General features: G+C 42.2%; 1 protein-coding gene across 1 annotated transcript in view; it reads right to left on the bottom strand.

Annotated features, from left to right (window-relative positions):
* Nucleotides 1-2609: 2609 nt before the first annotated feature.
* LOC115511694 (zinc finger protein 525-like) overlaps nucleotides 2610-17758 on the bottom strand; it is a 47727-nt gene continuing 32578 nt past the window's right edge. Inside the window, exon 4 of the mRNA XM_030311985.1 lies at nucleotides 2610-2792. Within this exon, the coding sequence (XP_030167845.1) occupies nucleotides 2610-2792 (183 nt within the window). The remainder of the gene's footprint in view (nucleotides 2793-17758) is intronic.

The raw sequence follows: 17758 nt of genomic DNA, 5'->3' as shown, positions 1-17758 counted from the left end.
TGCCCTGAAACTTATCTTCTCCTTTCTTAAGTATCTGTATCTCCATTTTCTATTACCAGGTAAACTTTTGGCTGAAAAACACCTAAATATATTTAATCACATACTCAGTCATACATTAAAAATAAAAACTTTAAAAACTGCTACACTCACACCACTGAAAAAAATAACCAAATCAAGTAGGCATTAAGAATAATTTGCAAGTATTGTTGTATTTCACTTGAGTGTATAAAAACACTGTGCTCAAAAATTACTTGAATTTGGGTATTTTTTTTTATTTATTTTCTGTGATTATGGTAGTTATTTGATAAAAAGTTAGGCTCGTTTGTTTTCCAATTTTTCCCCACTCATCCTTTTCACTTAATTTCCTTGCTGGTACAGCAAACGTTCCCAAACCAAGCTTCCAAACAGAAGTGTTCTCAGAAGTGTCTTCCTCCTCCTCCCACTTCCTCGATACTCCTCTCCACTCCCTATATTTTACTTTTATTAATTATCCTCCCTTCACTTTTTCAAGACCAGCAGTAGACTGTCTCTGGCTTCACGTCTCTCTAACATGCTGTTTCTGACCTGCAGATCTTGTTCAAAAAGGCTCACCTGATTAGGTTATGCTTATTCAGGAAAAACGTCCTTAGGATCACCTTATAGACAACCAATTCGAGACCTTAACCACATCTGCAAAACCCCTTCCCCACTGCCACATGATGAGAATGATATTCTATCACATTCAAAGGTCCAGAACAGAAGCAAAGGAAAGAAATTATACAGGTGGGAACACTAGCGGGTATAATCTTGGGGGCAAGACTTTGAATACTGCCTCAAAATTACTGTTGATCCTCTTCCAACCCAGAGAGTCTGAGGCTGTAATATATAAGGAATAACTGCTTGGGGGTTTAGCAGAAAGTGCTGGGAGAGAAGAAAAAGACTTCGATTCCACCCAGACCATCTACCATGGTCCCAATCCCTCACCTCAGAGCTGGACCCCTATTTCCCCTCAGTGTACCCCATACTCCTCCATCCTATCCTTTAACCTACATTAACCCTCCCTACGTGGACCCTCTTTCTGAGACCTGTGCACACCGTGGATCACCAATACCCGTCCCAAAGCACTGCTCTGGTCACTTCCAGTGGCTTGGCCTTTGACCTTGAGTCTACCTGGAGATTCCCTCTTGTGCATCCTCATTCAGTAACTTGGCTTTTACGCCTTTCCCTCTTTTCTGCTTTCGTCAACACCTAAGGCCACCAAATGCTCCCTTCAATCTACCCTGCTCCAACATCACCTGGCACCTCAGATGCCAGCCATGCACCTATAGCTGCCTCCTCACCCGCTTGTACTCACTTCTCCCTCTGCCCATGTTTATCCTACCCCAACCGGGCCCTGGTCTCCATCCCCACTCTCGACTCCTCTGTCGTGCTCGAGGTAAGAATGACTGTGGCTGTGCAAGTAGGAAAGTGTGGACAGGTTGGACATTTTAAAAAGAGGAGTACTGTTTTAACACTGGACTTTATTCACAAACCAAATGTTTATTCTTGCATGTGTGTATTAATTTTTACCAGGTACATGTATTTTTAAACCTGGATTTATTTTTGAGCAGCAGGCAAAAGTTTATTAGAGTATAAGATTAGAAAAGAAGAATAAAAGGAAAGTTCTCTTTATAGAGAGGGGACATTCGAAAGTGAATGCCCCTCAACACTGATACATGTAAATCACATTATTTTTTATTATGATCTTTCAGCGTATTTAGTTTATTTTATGATTGACTCATGTCTGTAATTATGGTCAAAGCTGCATAAAAATATAAAGTGAACAACATATTAGCCTTCTGAGGAACAATTTTTACTAATTTCAAGTACTGATCTATTGAAAGGATTTAATTTTTATTGTTACAAATTCTTCATTAAACATTCCTGGATCACAACACAAATCTCTATTTTCATCTTACATTGTTTGTAATAGGCCATCTGGCAAAGGTCTGAATACTCTGATGAAGTGTGGGTTATAGGTTTCTCTAGGCAGAGTTTTTTTGTAGTCTCTGCCGTAGCATTTGCTCACGGCGTTTAAAGAACAGATTGCGCGTGATGGCACGTTGTGAAGGCACAGTGACTGTGTGCATACAGTTCTCCCTCTGTGAGCTCTCTGGGGTGGTTAGAGTGGAGTACAAAGGCAGTCCTGCCTCACATTTATCATATGGGTTCTTTCATGCGAGCTGAGGTCAGACACTGATGAAGGCTCTTCCATTCTATGTGATTATTTTAACTAAAGGGTAAGACGTTTACCTAGACTTTGGCCACATTCATTTCATACACAGGGCTCCTCTCTGGTGTAAAATTACTCATGCTGTTTAAGGTGACAATTTTGACGAAAAAATTCCTATTATTTCTCTTCAGTTTGACTTCTTTTATGTTGACTGAAGGAGGAAGGATGATAGAAACTTTTTCCACATTTATCGCAGATGTGGGTTTTCTCTCCCCTGTGACTTATTTTGTGTGAATAGAAGTTAGCATTCTGGCTGGAGTGTTTCCTATATTTGTTGTATTTATCGGGTTTCTCTCCTCTTTGGGTTCTCTGGTGTATATAAAGTGAAGTGATCCAATGGAACCCCTTCCCACATTCTTTACATGTATAAGGTTTCTTTGCTGTGTGGATTTCTTTGGTGTGAGTCAAACTTAGCCTTCTGGCTGAAGCATTTCCCACATTCATGACACTTGCAGGGTTTGTCTCCGGTGTGTGTCCTTTTGTGCATAGAAAGCGGAGTCCTCTGACAGAATTCCTTCCCACATTCCTTACATTTATAGGGCTCCCCCTCCCCACACACCGCCATGTGATTTAGCACCTGCTGAGTCACCATGGATCTATCTGTAAGGGAAAACTTCCCCACATTCATCATATTCATAGGCATCCTTTTTAGTGTGAAATCTCCGCTGTTCGAAGATGAGAGGCTGTTAAAGAATTTCTCACATACACTCGTTAATTCTTTTCTCTACACACGACTCCTACTTTGACCATGCAGTGAAAATCTCCTGTTAAAATCTTCCCTGTGTTAGTTATACATGCAATGCCTATTATTTTCTGCAATACAAAGAGATTTCCTTTTTCGTAACATCTCAACTGCAGAGATATCAGATTTATTTGAAAGATTTCATTAGTTTCAAAGACTAGATGCATGAGCCATGTTTATGTTTGTCCTTTTAGAAGAACTCATGTGGTGTCTTTGAGCAATACCTTAATTTTTTCCCTAATTTCAAACTACCCAAAGCTCTCTGCTGGGCAGCATTTACTCAAATCACAGTTGTGTGCTGCACTCTAAAATCTGTCAGTCCCATATCATTAATGTTCAGGGAGGGTTCACCCCCTTGAAACTTACCACTGACATGCACTTAGATGGGTCCTTTCTGCAGACATCTTCTTGCCTCATAAGGCTACTTTTTCTGTCTAAAATAATGGAAATAAAATGAACTGCTAGTGTGCCTTAGAGGAAGAAAACTGTTGAAAACATGCAAGGCCTGTGTATGTTTCAAATACTGACTCTTCCACAGGGGAAAAATGTGAAAAGAAGGAATATATCAGTGAGTTGACAGGCATTTCAGGTAAGTGAAAACTATCAAGTGTTTTCAGGACATCAGATGTCTGCTGTTGACATTTCCCTGTCTTGCTCTCCCCGTATCAGGATGTTCCCAGTGCTGAGCACACACAAGCCTGGAGCTCACCTGGAATCATGCCTTGGGGAAATCCCCTCCCTTCCCTCCACAGCTCCACTCCTTGCTGCAACTGGGAAATCACATCTGATTTGCAAACTCGATACCCTGTTTGTGGGGAGTAAAAGACATACCGATTTTAGATCCTGTACAGAGAAACGTGAATGATGTTTAATTTCAGGACAGGATACCAAGGAAGAACTAGGTGAACAACAAAGGAGAGCCCAGGGAAGAGCACCTTGAACACTGAAAATACTAAGGTCCTTCACCATAGCAAGAAGAACATCGTGACACCATGCCAACACAGGGAGATTTTCTTGTTGCTGATTTGCAGGACCAAGATCAAAGACAGAGTGAAGAATCTTTAGTGTTTTTCAACAAAGGAGAAAGTACATGTTCCCACAGTAGAGTTAAATTAATTTTGAAAAATAAGATAAAAACAGAGAAGGAGGCAAACTATAAGAGACTCTTAAATACAGGAAACAAACAGAGTTGCTGGAGGAGAGTGGGGGGGGTGGTGGTAGATTCAATGGGTAATGGGCATTGAGGAGGGCACTTGTTGGGATGAGCACTGTTGTATGTAAGTGATGAAAAACTGGGTTCTACTCCTGAAACCAGTATTATACTGTATGTTAATTAACTTGAATTTAAATAAATAAATTAAAAATAAATAAAACAAGTACACAGAAGCTTCACCAGAACAACTTAATTTCTCTCTGAAAATAGGTAAAAGGCTAATAAAACATCGGGCACCTGAGTGGCTCAGTTGGTTAAGCGTCTGACTTAACTCAGGTCATGATCTCATGGTTTGTGAGTTCAAGCCCCACATCGGGATCTATGCTGACAGCTCAGAGCCCACTATGGCTCCTCTGTGCCCTCTTCTCTCTGCCCCTCCCCTGCTTGCTCTCTCTCTCAAAAATAAACATTAAAAAAATAAGTAATAGGTATAATTTCCACAAATGGATTTTTAACTACCAGTTGACCATATAGAAAACAGTTATTTAGTAATATTTAGTGCTTTCATTCACTTAAAACATTCATTGAATTCCCAGCAGAGTCCTGGGCATTACAGACCTAGAAGCAAGAAAGGCACAAAAGAGGGGTCAGGAAAACTATATTCTTTTGGGGTGACAAAATAGGTGTAGGTAAGTATAAGAAAAAACAAATTATGTTCAAATAGTGTTAAGAACCATGAAAGAATCTGAATGAGGGCTGAGAGCGGAGGGATTAAGTGAAAGCTGGATACTTGCTGAATAAATTTATCAGTGTTGACAGACTCACCCACAGACACCAGATGACCGATGTTCTCCAGCATCACATCTCTGTACAGCTTCCTCTGGGATGCGTCCAGCAGGGCCCACTCTTCCTGGGTGAAGTCTACAGCTATATCCTTGAAGGTCACAGATTCCTAAAACATCAGAGACATTTTGGTGCAGCCAGGGCCTCCCCTATCAGGGGAGTATGCTGGACATGACGGTGCTGGAGATGAGTGGCTGTATACACAGAAACGTCAAAATCTGCCTGGGGTTCTAGTCACATGTTTCTCTATGCTGCCTCGTCATGTGTCTTTCACACACACTCACACTTTGTAAACATAACTTCATTACAAATGAGTGTCTCATGAGGTGCAGTGGAAATAACCTGGACACAATAGTGCCCAACTTTCTGCAGGACTGAATGGGGCTTCTAACAGAATTTGGACAAGCAAGTGTGGCCTCTCTCATCCCTACGCAACCCACATGCTCCTGAGAAGGCATAAGACAGACAGTTCATAAACAAAACCCCAAGGGACCTAAGACTGCTGTACATAAGGAATGTCCTACCCTGACCCTCCTGTGGTAAGGCTGTGCACTTCAATCTTCTCTGGGACCTCCGAGCCTTGGTTATCACTATCCCTCCTGTAACATCATCCTGTCTAAATGTTAATGGGTAAGGGAAGCCTCTCAACTGAACCTGATCTTTCTAGTCCTGCAAAATTTGCTACAGGACCCTAGGTTTAGTTCTATTATAATCCCTCTCAATGCACAACCCAAATTAGGAAAATTTTCGCCAGAAAGTTGTTTTCAAATTTGAACAAAGTTTAATTACAAAGAGGGAAATTGGTTTGTTTGGAAAAAAAGTGGTAAGGAAAATTTTTCTATGCTTAAGTTATTAAAATGCTCAAGCAGAGTCTAGAAAAACTTTAGTAAGTTTAAAATTGGGGAAAATAAATAAATGATTGCTCATAGCTCTCTTGCCTCCCACCCCCAGTGTCAATGCTGCAGAGCCCTGCTCTGCAGTATCTGAAACCCTGGATGGATGAACTCCCCTGAAGAAACACCTGCCTCTCTACAGGCCTGTAAACTTCTGCTCATTCTCATTTCTATCACCTGTATCACCACATGCCTAAGCCCACTGCAGACACTAACACACTTAATGAGTGAGTCACTTCTCAACTGAGGCCACGTGATGGATGAGAAGCAACAACTTTTCTGTAAGGACATACTTAAGGGGATGGGGAATGGAATACAGTAGTGCAATACCGGGTAGGGGATTATTTTTTGATCAAACCCGGACCTGCCACAAGCCTCTCTGAGTCCTGAAGTGTGACTGACATGGGGTGGGGGCACACAGAAGATCCAGGCCGTGGAGAGAAATCTGCTCATCCCCTGGAAAAACAGGTGTCCATGAGAAGGAAGAACAAGTCCTACTCACCTGTGGTTGCATGGTCTAGAACTCAGTCGCTCCTCTCTTCCTGCGTATTCTCACCAAGGGACAGTCCAGTAACTAAGCAGACAAAGCTGAGGAAAGAGAAAGCACCCACGAGACTTGTCTTTTCCAATACTCCTAGGTATGCCCATCGTGCAAATGCAAATCTTCACACGGTAACGACTTCCCCCTCCCCCAACCCGGTTCAACTCACATGTACCTGCAGAGTAAACAAGGACAAACAGGGAAGGGGGCTCTCCTCTCCAAGAGTCAACAATAAGAAGTCAATAATAAAGTCAACAATAAAGAAACTATTAATATCCCCGTTATAGAGATAGCAAAAGCATAGGGGTTTCTAGTTTCATTAGACTTGATACTCAGAGGTCTTAATTACATCTCTGGTACCAAAATCCTAGGAGATTCTGACTCCTGTCACATGGAGGTTCTTGTATCCAGAACTAAGGACACCATTTTGGAATTTCATATTTTATCATTCTTGGTGAGGTCCACTAGCATTGTTTTCTAACACCCATCTCAGCTCACGAGGGCCCCATACTCTCCCTCAGTCACCTAGGCTCCTCCACATGTGGGATTCAGGCAGTGTTAGTGCCTCAACCCACCTGTATCACTCACGGCCTTGGACATGTGGCGAAGCAACCATGGAATCTCTTTAAAGTTTGGCTGGAACACTTCAATGACCCAACCCTTGTTCAAGTGTTCAGTGACTCTGCTATCATGCAAGTCTAGCACATACAACCCCTTGCACAGGAAAGAAGCAGGAGTATATATGTCACAATGCTACACGCTACGGATTGCTGCACAATCCCCACAGACCAGATAGGCTCATAAAATATAGACTGAGGGGTTTAGTTTTAGAGGTATCTTATTGACTTCTTGGGGCGTGTAGTTCTAGTTATTTTTATCAACAAGATTATGTCTGCATTTCATGATTTAAGTATATAAAAGAATTTGTCATATCTAAAGTGCTACCTAAAACAATGTTTATAACTAAATATACTGCATCCACATTCACAACACGTCCAGCAAAGGATATGATTAAAACCCACTGACGGTGAGGACCTGGAAAGAGAAAACATCTACCCGTATTAATTGAGACTCTGTGCCAAAGCATAAGACTCTTAAAAACTGAGAACAAACTGAGGGTTGATGGGGGGTGGGAGGGAGGGGAGGATGGGTGATGGGCATTGAGGAGGGCACCTTTTGGGATGAGCACTGGGTATTGTATGGAAACCAATTTGACAATAAATTTCACATATTGAAAAAAAAAGAGACTCTGTGAGTGGAATTTACATATATCTGCTTACATACATTGAACTTAATACTCAACAATAACTCTGCCTTTACAGATTACTTATACATTTAATGAGTTATATGCATAGATTCAAAAAATTTTATTTATAGGACAAAACTACATGGATACAAATTGACAGCTAGAATTTAAAATTAACTCTATATATGAATGTGAAATAACTGAAGAATTTCATCTTGAAGGACACCGGGACCAGTTTTACCTACGTATGTCACCGGTCAGATCAATGACCAGACTCTTCTCTCAAAACCTCCTCCTTTGAACTTGTTCACATAATTTCTCCCCATGCCCAGGATGTCCTACTACATGGGAACCTCCATCTTAGTGACCCTAATTTCCAAAATTAGCCTCCACCTCTAATTTGTACTGATCAGAGGAACATACACTTACTCATTCCAACATACACACACCAAGACCAACAATTCAAATGCCCTTTAGTTCTTTCCAACATCTACTACTCAAAACTCCAATTGCAGATGACTCCAATATCTCATAGTCTCATGGCTGCATCTGTCACAGATCAGAACAAGGTACTGAGCTGGTCTAAATACAGTGTCACAAATCTGCCAAAAGCTTTTTCTAAATATCTAGCACCTGACTTTGGCTTAACAATTGCTCTGCCATGCTTCATGAATGTGTTAATATTACCTGTGCTTTTCTAATCTCACAAAAAAATCTCACCTTTTTCCTTAGTTTTCAAAAATGGTTTCATTTCCTACTGCAGAAATGAAACAGATAATTTGAAGAAATATTTCAGCTCACTGGCAAGAAACCTACAATTATTTCCTGATTCCCAACCCGTCAGTATTTCCAGTCTTGTAAAAACTGAAAAGTCATCGCTACTCCTAATTAAATCCAACTTCTCCAATTGCATCCCCTTCTTTCCTACTTCCTCAAATATTTTATGTTCTTGATTATAAACCAAATTTCTTTTACCAGTAACCCCTTCATCACTTCCCCATCTATCTCCTTAAACTCATTTAGTCTCACCATTCGTCAAAGAAAAACATCTAAACCAATTTATATCTAGCTGCTGATACACGACCTTTTCCCTTCAAAATGAACCTGAAGAAATATTAAATATTTAGTAACAATTTCTTCACATTCTCTCACTTTGAATTACAAAAATTAGTTCTGATTTCCAAGTTAATCAATCTTGTTAAGATCAGTTATTCCCCCATGATTAAATCCAGTGAGTGTTTCTTGGCCTTTTACTTGGAATCAAAGCAGTACTGGCACATGACCTCTGTTTGGGAACTTTCTTTTGTAGGCTTTTTTGACAATTCAGATTCCTAACTGCCTTTAAAACAGTCTAGGCACTCCTTCCAGAAGTCCTCTGCAAGGTGTTTCTTGAACAACAGTGTTGAAATATCTCCAGGTTCAATTCTACCCCCTTTCTCTCCTCTTACAATACTGTGTTGGAAATCTCACAACACTCTTTCACTTGCTTCAATTTCTCCCATGGTTATTCCTAAACTGAAAACTAAAAACATACCTAGACTCCACTGCTGTGCTGTAATCCCCACCTGCATGTACTGTACGCATGTAAAAGGAAACAGATTTTGAAATGAAGCCATCAACTCTTCCACAATAAAAATTTCTTGTCTTCTAGTCTTCCAAGTCCAATAACAAATCCACCAGATATCCAAGGATTAATCTTTGACACCACTTCTCAGAACCACACAACTAAGCACTGCTGTCATCTCTACACTGAGCACTGTTATCTTTCATTTCTACTCTGGTATCTACATATACATGGTCACTTCATACTCGCTAGGTTTCAATCTGAGATTAAATGCCATTTCTTCAGAGATCCCTTCTTTAAACTACTACCTAAGTTCCTTAGGTAGTTTTGCTGCCTTGAGTAGAACCTGACTTTGCTTCCTTCAGGTTACTCATTAATTTCTTACTATGCATTCATTTATTTATTTGCTCCTTTCTTCATTGCCAAAATTACCTGCAGAAAAATCACCCGCAGCATTTTAAACAAGGGTCTCTTTGACTATGATTTGTGAATCATAAATAAACAGAAATTCCATGTCCTCATCACCTAACCTACCCTCAGACGTGGTACTACAAATGGCCCCTGTCATTATAAACAATCACATTCATAATTAATAATTATGGCAAAATAAAGGAGATTGGATCTGATGGGGGAAATTTTTCTTCAATACTCACCAGAACCTAAGTACATGGAAAACCTGGGATACTGTGTGGCTACTGAGTATGCCATCACCACAGACCCAAGCTCAGAACTTCACTTACTTTAGGAATAGACATATATTTATTTGTGGACTCACTTTGACATAGTTGGCAACTTCATCATATTTACGATGCAATGGACAGGTCTTGTTTACCTTGGATGTTAATCAAGATAAATATCACCAAAGAATAACCAGTTTAACAAAAAAAATTTCCCCTCTAATTAATTAAATAATTTAGATACAGTTATGAAAAACCGAGTGATTCTTAAACCCTGTTTGTGTTCTAAAGGCACTGAAAGGCCTCACTACATTGTGGGTTTGGGCCTGTTCTGGCAAGCGCTACAGGGAAGTTTACAGCAAGATAATCAGCATTCACCAGTGGGTTTAGCCTACCAAAATAATTCTAGGGCTTCAATGTGGCAATTCTACTTCTGAGTATTTTACATGAGGGAAACCAAAACACTAACTCAAAAAGATATATGCCACCCTCATGTTCACTGCAGCATTATTTACAATAACCAAGCCATAGAAGCAAACTTAGTGTGTACCCATGGGTGAATGGATGATAAAGAAAATGCAGTATAGATACACACAATGGAATACTATCCAGCCATTAACAAAAAGGAAACCTTGCCATCTGGGACAATGTAGATGAACCTTACCAGCATTATACTAAGTGGAGTAAGTCAGACAAAGAAAGACAGACCTCATTTATACATGGAATCTTAAAAAACAAAACAAAACAACAACAAAAAAAACAAACAAAAAAAACCAAACCCATAGACACAGAGAACAGATTGGTTGTGGCTAGAGGCAGGGGGTAGGAGTGGGCAAAGTGGGTGAAGCTTGTCAAAGGCACGAAATTCCAGTTATAAAGGAAATAAGTAATAGGGATGAAATATACACCATGGTGACTATAGTTAATAATGTTGTATTACACATTTGGAAGTTGCTAAGAACAGATCTTAAAAGTCCTCATTATAAGAAAAAAATCTGGGGGCACCTGGGTGTCTCAGTCGGTCAAGCGTCCGGCTTCCGCTCAGGTCATGATCTCATGGCTCGTGAGTTCGAGCCCTGCGTCCAGCTCTGGGCTGACAGCTCGGAGCCTGGAGCCTGCTTCAGATTCTGTGTCTCCTTCTCTCTCTGCCCCTCCCCTGCTCACATGCTGTCTCTCAAAAATGAAATAACATTAAAAAAAATTTTTTTAAAGAAAAAAATCTGTAACTCTGATCATTTTGCAATATATACAAATATCAAATTATGCTGTACACCTGAAATCAATATATTGTTACTCTATCAAGTAAAAAAAGAAGTCTGAGAGGAAGGCAGAAAATGAGTTCTAGCCTTGGCTCATCTATACTTCTTTGTCCTTGGTTACATTCCTAAACCTAGAGTGAATCCTTGTTGTCCCCTTACTAGTCAGAACAGGCCCTATTTTTGAGCCTGGAAAGCCCTTTTTCACCTCAAAAGCTAGACTGCAGACCTTTCGTGGCTGTCTTTGGCACCTGGGGGACACCCCACTCCCTGGGCTTGGGGATGCACAGCTGACCCATAAGCTGTTGTGGTAAGTAGCTAATTCAGGAACCTGCTCCTGTCACCTTCCTAACTGAGCGCCACCCCATGAGGTTAAACAGGTTAAGAGGCACTTTTGCAAGCACAGCATTATTGCCTTTCTAGAGCACCTTTCTGAGCTGGCAGCTGGTCTCCTGCTGCCTGATTTGAACTTATTTTCAAAAACTGAGAAGCACACTGGGGACATTTCTGAAATTAAAATGGGGGGCGGGCATGCGATGTGTTTATTCTCACACCTCTGATATATTCAAAAATCAGAACATTTTGAGGGTTCACTAAGTGCATATTTTTTTAAGGCCTTCCATGCCAAGGGTGCATATTTTAATACAAAGGAAGAGAAAACCAACCCAACGTGCAGCTCTCTGAGGCTATTTAGCTATGTCTTAAGGACTGTAAGTCAATACTACAAAATGTTTAAAAATACTAGGACCTATCGGGATAACTGAGCCACAATTTAGAAGTGATGGGAGTGGAAGCACAATGCGTTTCGACGGATTTTTTTTTTTTAAATAAAATTTAGAATTCAGAGGTCTCAGAATATCTCTGCAATAAAGTAGAACAAACCATTCTGAAGAGATGGTAGGCGTCCTATTTTCATTCTGAGGACAACCTTTCCTTTCAAAATCCGTATTTTCCTTCCTTGTCTTTTTGTAAATATTGTATAAATTCGCCAGGGTCCTAGGCTTATTTCAGATCCACGTGTCACAGTGAGGTCCTACAAAAGACGTTTCGGTGACCCGACTTTTACTTAAAATGATCTACGACTGCTGCCGGGTCACGAGAAAACCTCAGACGTGGCAAGACCTCACCCTGGATATGGGATAAGCTGTTTTAAGGGCGTTGTTTTAAAATACAGACACGGCAACTCCCTTGAGAGCATGGAAAGTCTAATTATCACCAATTCTCACCCAGATGTGGACAAAATACTGACATTTAAAATAACAGTCGTGCGTTTTAACACACCGACCTTTTCTACGTTTCGGTACTTTCGAAACTATGACACTTTCACTTTCTACCACAAACCGCCCCCCCCCCCAAGTGAACGAAGGCCAGTGCAGCGTCGCACGCAGCACCCCCTGCAGCCGCACACGGCACCCAACACAGCCGCACACGGCACCCAACACAGCCTCACGCAGCCCCCCACACGGCGCCCCACCCGCCCGCGGCCGGACGCGCCCTCCCCAGGCGCCTCTCGTGCCCCGGCCTCCGTCGAACACCCCGACATTTTGTTCCGTCCTCTCCCCACGGCCCACGCGGTTTCCCCCTCCCCGGAGCCGCACCGGGGCCCCCCACACCCCCCCCCGAGGCAATCCCGAATCCCTGCACCCGCCCACAGCATGCTGTGATTTCGACCCCACAGGCCCCGGATGGACGGGCCCGCCCGGCAAACAGGCCCTGGGAAAAGCCTCCACGAGAAAGGGAAGAGGAAGGGATGCACGCGGGGCGGGCAACAGCGAGCTTTTTCAGAGAAACTTGCCGCAGCGGCCGCACAGGGACATCACTCACGGCAGATACGGGGCTCTCGTCCTCCGCGGCGTCGCCTCCTCCGTCGCCCCAGAGGGAACGCGTCTCTGAGCTCTCGTGCGGACGCAGCGTCGAGGGCAAGGGGCGCCACGCGCATGCGTTCCACGCTTGCCCAAGGCGGCGGGTCGGCGCGCCCCCTGCCGGCTTCCAGGGTGCAGCGCACAATGGAAGAGGGATCGGTCATTAGGGTGTTTGGATGGAGGGGCCAAGGGATCTCCAAGTTCAAGTGAAAATTCTTCTGATGTGTGCAGGGTGAGAATAGGATAGCAGAGTTAAGTGGCGTCCCAGAGAGCAGGGGTGGCTCCTACCTACTCGATAGGCTGAAGACCCTATAGGCTGATGCCCACTGAGATTGAGACAGGAATGTTTTTGGTTGTGGTGATCCTGAGACCCAGACACGGAAAAGGCAAGGCACGTGCAGACATGTGGGGATGCCCCAAAGCAGGAGGGCCCGTGGGCAGAGGACCTTTTCTGATCCCCAGATCTGTTCCTAATCAGTAGGACTTAGGACCCTGCCCAGGTTCCTGTCTCTTCCTCCACCATGACCTGAGATTGAGGGTTTGCCAAGGGCTCCAGGAAAGAGGATCATAGAGGCTAAACCAACTGAAGTAAAATAAACCCATTTTAGGATACCTTCCTTTAGAAAATGTCATTTTTAACATGTTTATTTTTAATGTTTATTTTTGAGACAGAGGGAGACAGAGTGTGAGTGCGGGAGGGGCAGAGAGAGAGGGAGACACAGAATCTGAAACAAGCTCCAGGCCCTGAGTTGTCAGCACAGAGCCGGATGCAGGGCTCAAACCCATGGATCATGAGATCATGACCTGAGCCGAAGTCAGACACTTAACCAAGTGAGCCACCCAGATGCCCCTAAAATGTTTATTTTTGAGAGAGACAGATTGTGAGCGGGGGAGGGTCAGGGAGAGAGGAAGACACAAAATCGGAAGCAGGATCTAGGCTCCCTGCTGTCAGCACAGAGCCCCACACAGGGCTCAAACTCACAAACCAGGAGATCATGACCTGAGCTGAAGTTGATGCTAAACTGACTGAGCCACCCAGGTGCCCCAGAAAATGTCATTTAAAAAAATGTCACAAGGAGGTTCAGGGATGGGTTAAAGAGGTGATGGGGATTCAGGGGTGCACGTGCTGTGATGGGCACAGGTGATATATGGAAGTGTTGAATCACTATATTGTACACCTGAAACTAATATTAAACTATATGTTAACTGAGATTAAAATAAAAACTTAAAGTAAAAAAAAGTAAAATAAATGTCACAGGGAAATTTGACTTTAAAAAATATGTGTAGATTGGGGGTCCTTGGTGGCTCAGTCAATTAAGCATCCGACTCATGACTCAGGTCATGATCTCATGGTTTGTGGGATCGAGCCCTGCATCGGGCTCTGCCCTGAGCATGGAGCCTGCCTTAGATTCTCTCTCTGTTTCTCTCCTTCTTTCCCTGGCTCACATTCTCTCTAAACAAACACACAAACAAACAAACAAACAAAGTACGTGTAGATTAGTTGTCCTAGAATAAAGAACCATTACCCTTCACTCATGTCATTGCCCACTTGGGAAAAGTGGGAGGAAACTCTAAATGGTTCTGGAACATCTGGATGGTGCTGAAGGAAAATATATAAGCCGATCTTTCTTACAGAGGTATGGATCAAGTATTAATTGAAGTAACCAAAATGAAACCAGTAGTAGATTTAAAATAATTTATTATAAACATTTTCTAAGTAATGAACAAATGCTTTATATATTTCCTTATTTATTTGAAACACCCCCCCCCCCAATTTGGAAAAAAATAAAATGAAACTCTATGTGCCCTTAAGAGACTTTCAAAAATTACCAACAATTAGCGGTGCGTATAAACTCATTCCAAACTCAGCTTGGTTGGTGAGTAGGTGGGGGGAAGAACCTAGATTCTTGAAAGCAAACCTGGAATTATATTATTCTTCCATAAATAATGTACTAGTGAGGAAAAAGTGATCGGATGTGAAAATACATCTGGAAAACCACCTGTCATTCAGGAACACTCTTATATTAGTTCATTTGTGTGTGTGCGCGTGTGTGTGCATGTGTGTCATTCAGGGAGATGTGTCTCCTTGAAAGCCTGATGCAGGGACACTACCCCACTCGCCATCCTCTGAGCCCCCGCCCTCATGCTTAACATTAAGGCTCTAGCACTTTCTCAGCCCTCCCTTCCCTGCTGCCCCTTTCGCCACCTGCTCTTCCCTATCACTTTCAGGTCAGGATTTATGAGATTGTGCTTTTTAGCCTGGAGCTGTTGACTAGCTCCCAAATCGGTTCCTCTTTGCTGTGCATGGTGCTTCCAGTCCAGTAAGGGCTTATACAGGAGGGCAGGAAAAGCAGTTCCATGGTTCTGGGGCATACCTAGAAATACTGCAAATGCTCCAGAGGGTGGGGACCTCCTCTCTAGCCTCCCATACTTGTTCCATCTATTCCTGGTTCTCTATGGGTCTTAGGAAAATTTTCATTGAGCCTGACGGGCCATGGCTGCCCAGCCCCCCAGGTCTCACAGACAGGCACAAGTGGCTGCGGCTCCCAGGAGTGACTCGTAATGTTTCTCAGAGGCTCAGGAAGGCCAAGATACCCTCACCAAGCTTCCACTGTCAAAATGACTACTCCAGGACCCTGGAAGGAAACTTGGAAATTTGTGGATGCCCATATCAGTAAAGGGAACCAGGAGTGACCTGGAAGCATCTATCAATTTGTATGCATTTTTGGGAAATCTCCATCATCCTCTTCAGTAAACCAGACACCCTTCCTGGATAGAGCAAATTGACTCAGGGTTTTCTATCAGCAGCATCAACAATACTAAATCATAGTTGCTGTAATAATTATGACCATGGTGATTAACAACAATAATGACAATAGTCTTTATAATGGCAGCCGTAATAATAATAATAATAATAATAATAATATGGAAGAATAGACTATAACCACCACAATGTAGGAGAACATGAACTTTCAATGTGACAGAAAGACAAAGACTTTCAGTAGTTTAAAATTACTTTCAGGGGCGCCTGGGTGGCGCAGTCGGTTAAGCGTCCGACTTCAGCCAGGTCACGATCTCGCGATCCGTGAGTTCGAGCCCCGCGTCAGGCTCTGGGCTGATGGCTCGGAGCCTGGAGCCTGTTTCCGATTCTGTGTCTCCCCTCTCTCTCTGCCCCTCCCCCGTTCATGCTCTGTCTCTCGCTGTCCCAAAAATAAATAAACGTTGAAAAAAAAATTTTAAAAAAATAAAATAAAATAAAATTACTTTCAAAATGTAAAATGTTTCAATCTCCACAGACTGAAAACATGAACCAGAGTAAAACTTCTCCTTGATAGGATGGTACAAGAAAATATCCTTATCTTGTAATCCTTATCAAAATAACATCAGCATTATTCACAGAGCTAGAAAAAAACAATCCTAACATTTCTATGGAACCAGAAAAGACCCGAGTAGCCAAGCAATCTTGAAAACGAAAACCAAAGCGGGAAGCATCACAATCCCGGACTTCAAGCTGATTACAAAGCTGTAATCATCACGGCAGTATGGTACTGGCACAAAAACAGACACTCAGATCAATGGAACAGAATAGAAAACCCAGAAATGGACCCACAAATGTATGGCTAACTAATCTTTGACAAAGTAGGAAAGAATATCCAATGGAATAAATACAGTCTCTTCACCAAATGGTGCTGGGAAAACTGGACAGTGACATGCAGAAAATGAACCTGGACCACTTTCTTATACCATACACAAAAATAACTCAAATGGATGAAAGACCTGAAAGTAAGATAGGAAGCCCATCAATATCCTCGAGGATAAAGAAGGAAAAAATCTCTTTGACCTTGGTCGCAGAAAATTCTTACTCAACACATCTCCAGAGACAAGGGAAACAAAAGCAAAAATGAACTATTGGGACATCATCAAAACAAAAAGCTTCTGCACAATGAAGAAACAATAAGCAAAGCTAAAAGGCAACCCATAGAATGGGAGAAGGTATTTGCAGGTGACATATCAGATAAATGGTTAGTATCCAAAATCTATAAAGAACTTATCAAACTCAACACCCAAAGAACAAATAATCCAGTGAAGAAATGGGCAAAAGACATGAATAGACACACTTCCAAAGAAGACATCCAGATGGCCAACTGACACATGAAAAAATGCTCAACATCACTCATCATCAGGGAAATACCACAATGAGATACCACCTCACACCTGTCAGAATGGCTAACATTAACAACTTAGGCAACAATAGATGTTGGCGAGGATGCAGAGAAAGAGGATCTCTTTTGCACTGCTGGTGGGAATGCAAACTGGGTCAGCCATTCTGGAAAACAGCATGGATGTTCCTCAAAAAATTAAACATAGAACTACCCCATGACCCAGCAATTGCACTACTAGGTATTCATCCAAGGAATACAGGTGTGTTGTTTTGAAGAGGCACATGCTCCCCAATGTGTATAACAGCGCTATCGACAAGAGCCAAAGTATGGAAAGAGCCCAAATGTCCATCGATGGATGAATGGATAAAGAAGAGGTGGTATATACACACAATGGAGTATTACTCAGCAGTCAAAAATGAAATCTTGCCATTTGCAACTACACGGATGAAACTAGAGGGTATTATGCTAAATGAAATAAGTCAGTCAGAGAAAGACAAATCTCATATGGCTTCACTCATATGAAGAATTTAAGATACAAAACAGATGAGCATAATGGAAGGTAAGCAA

This window comes from Lynx canadensis, chromosome B1 (assembly GCF_007474595.2).
Source record: "Lynx canadensis isolate LIC74 chromosome B1, mLynCan4.pri.v2, whole genome shotgun sequence".
Lineage (NCBI taxonomy): Eukaryota > Metazoa > Chordata > Mammalia > Carnivora > Felidae > Lynx > Lynx canadensis.
Note: the sequence above shows the minus strand (reverse complement) of the source record. Positions and strands in the feature narration are given on the sequence as shown.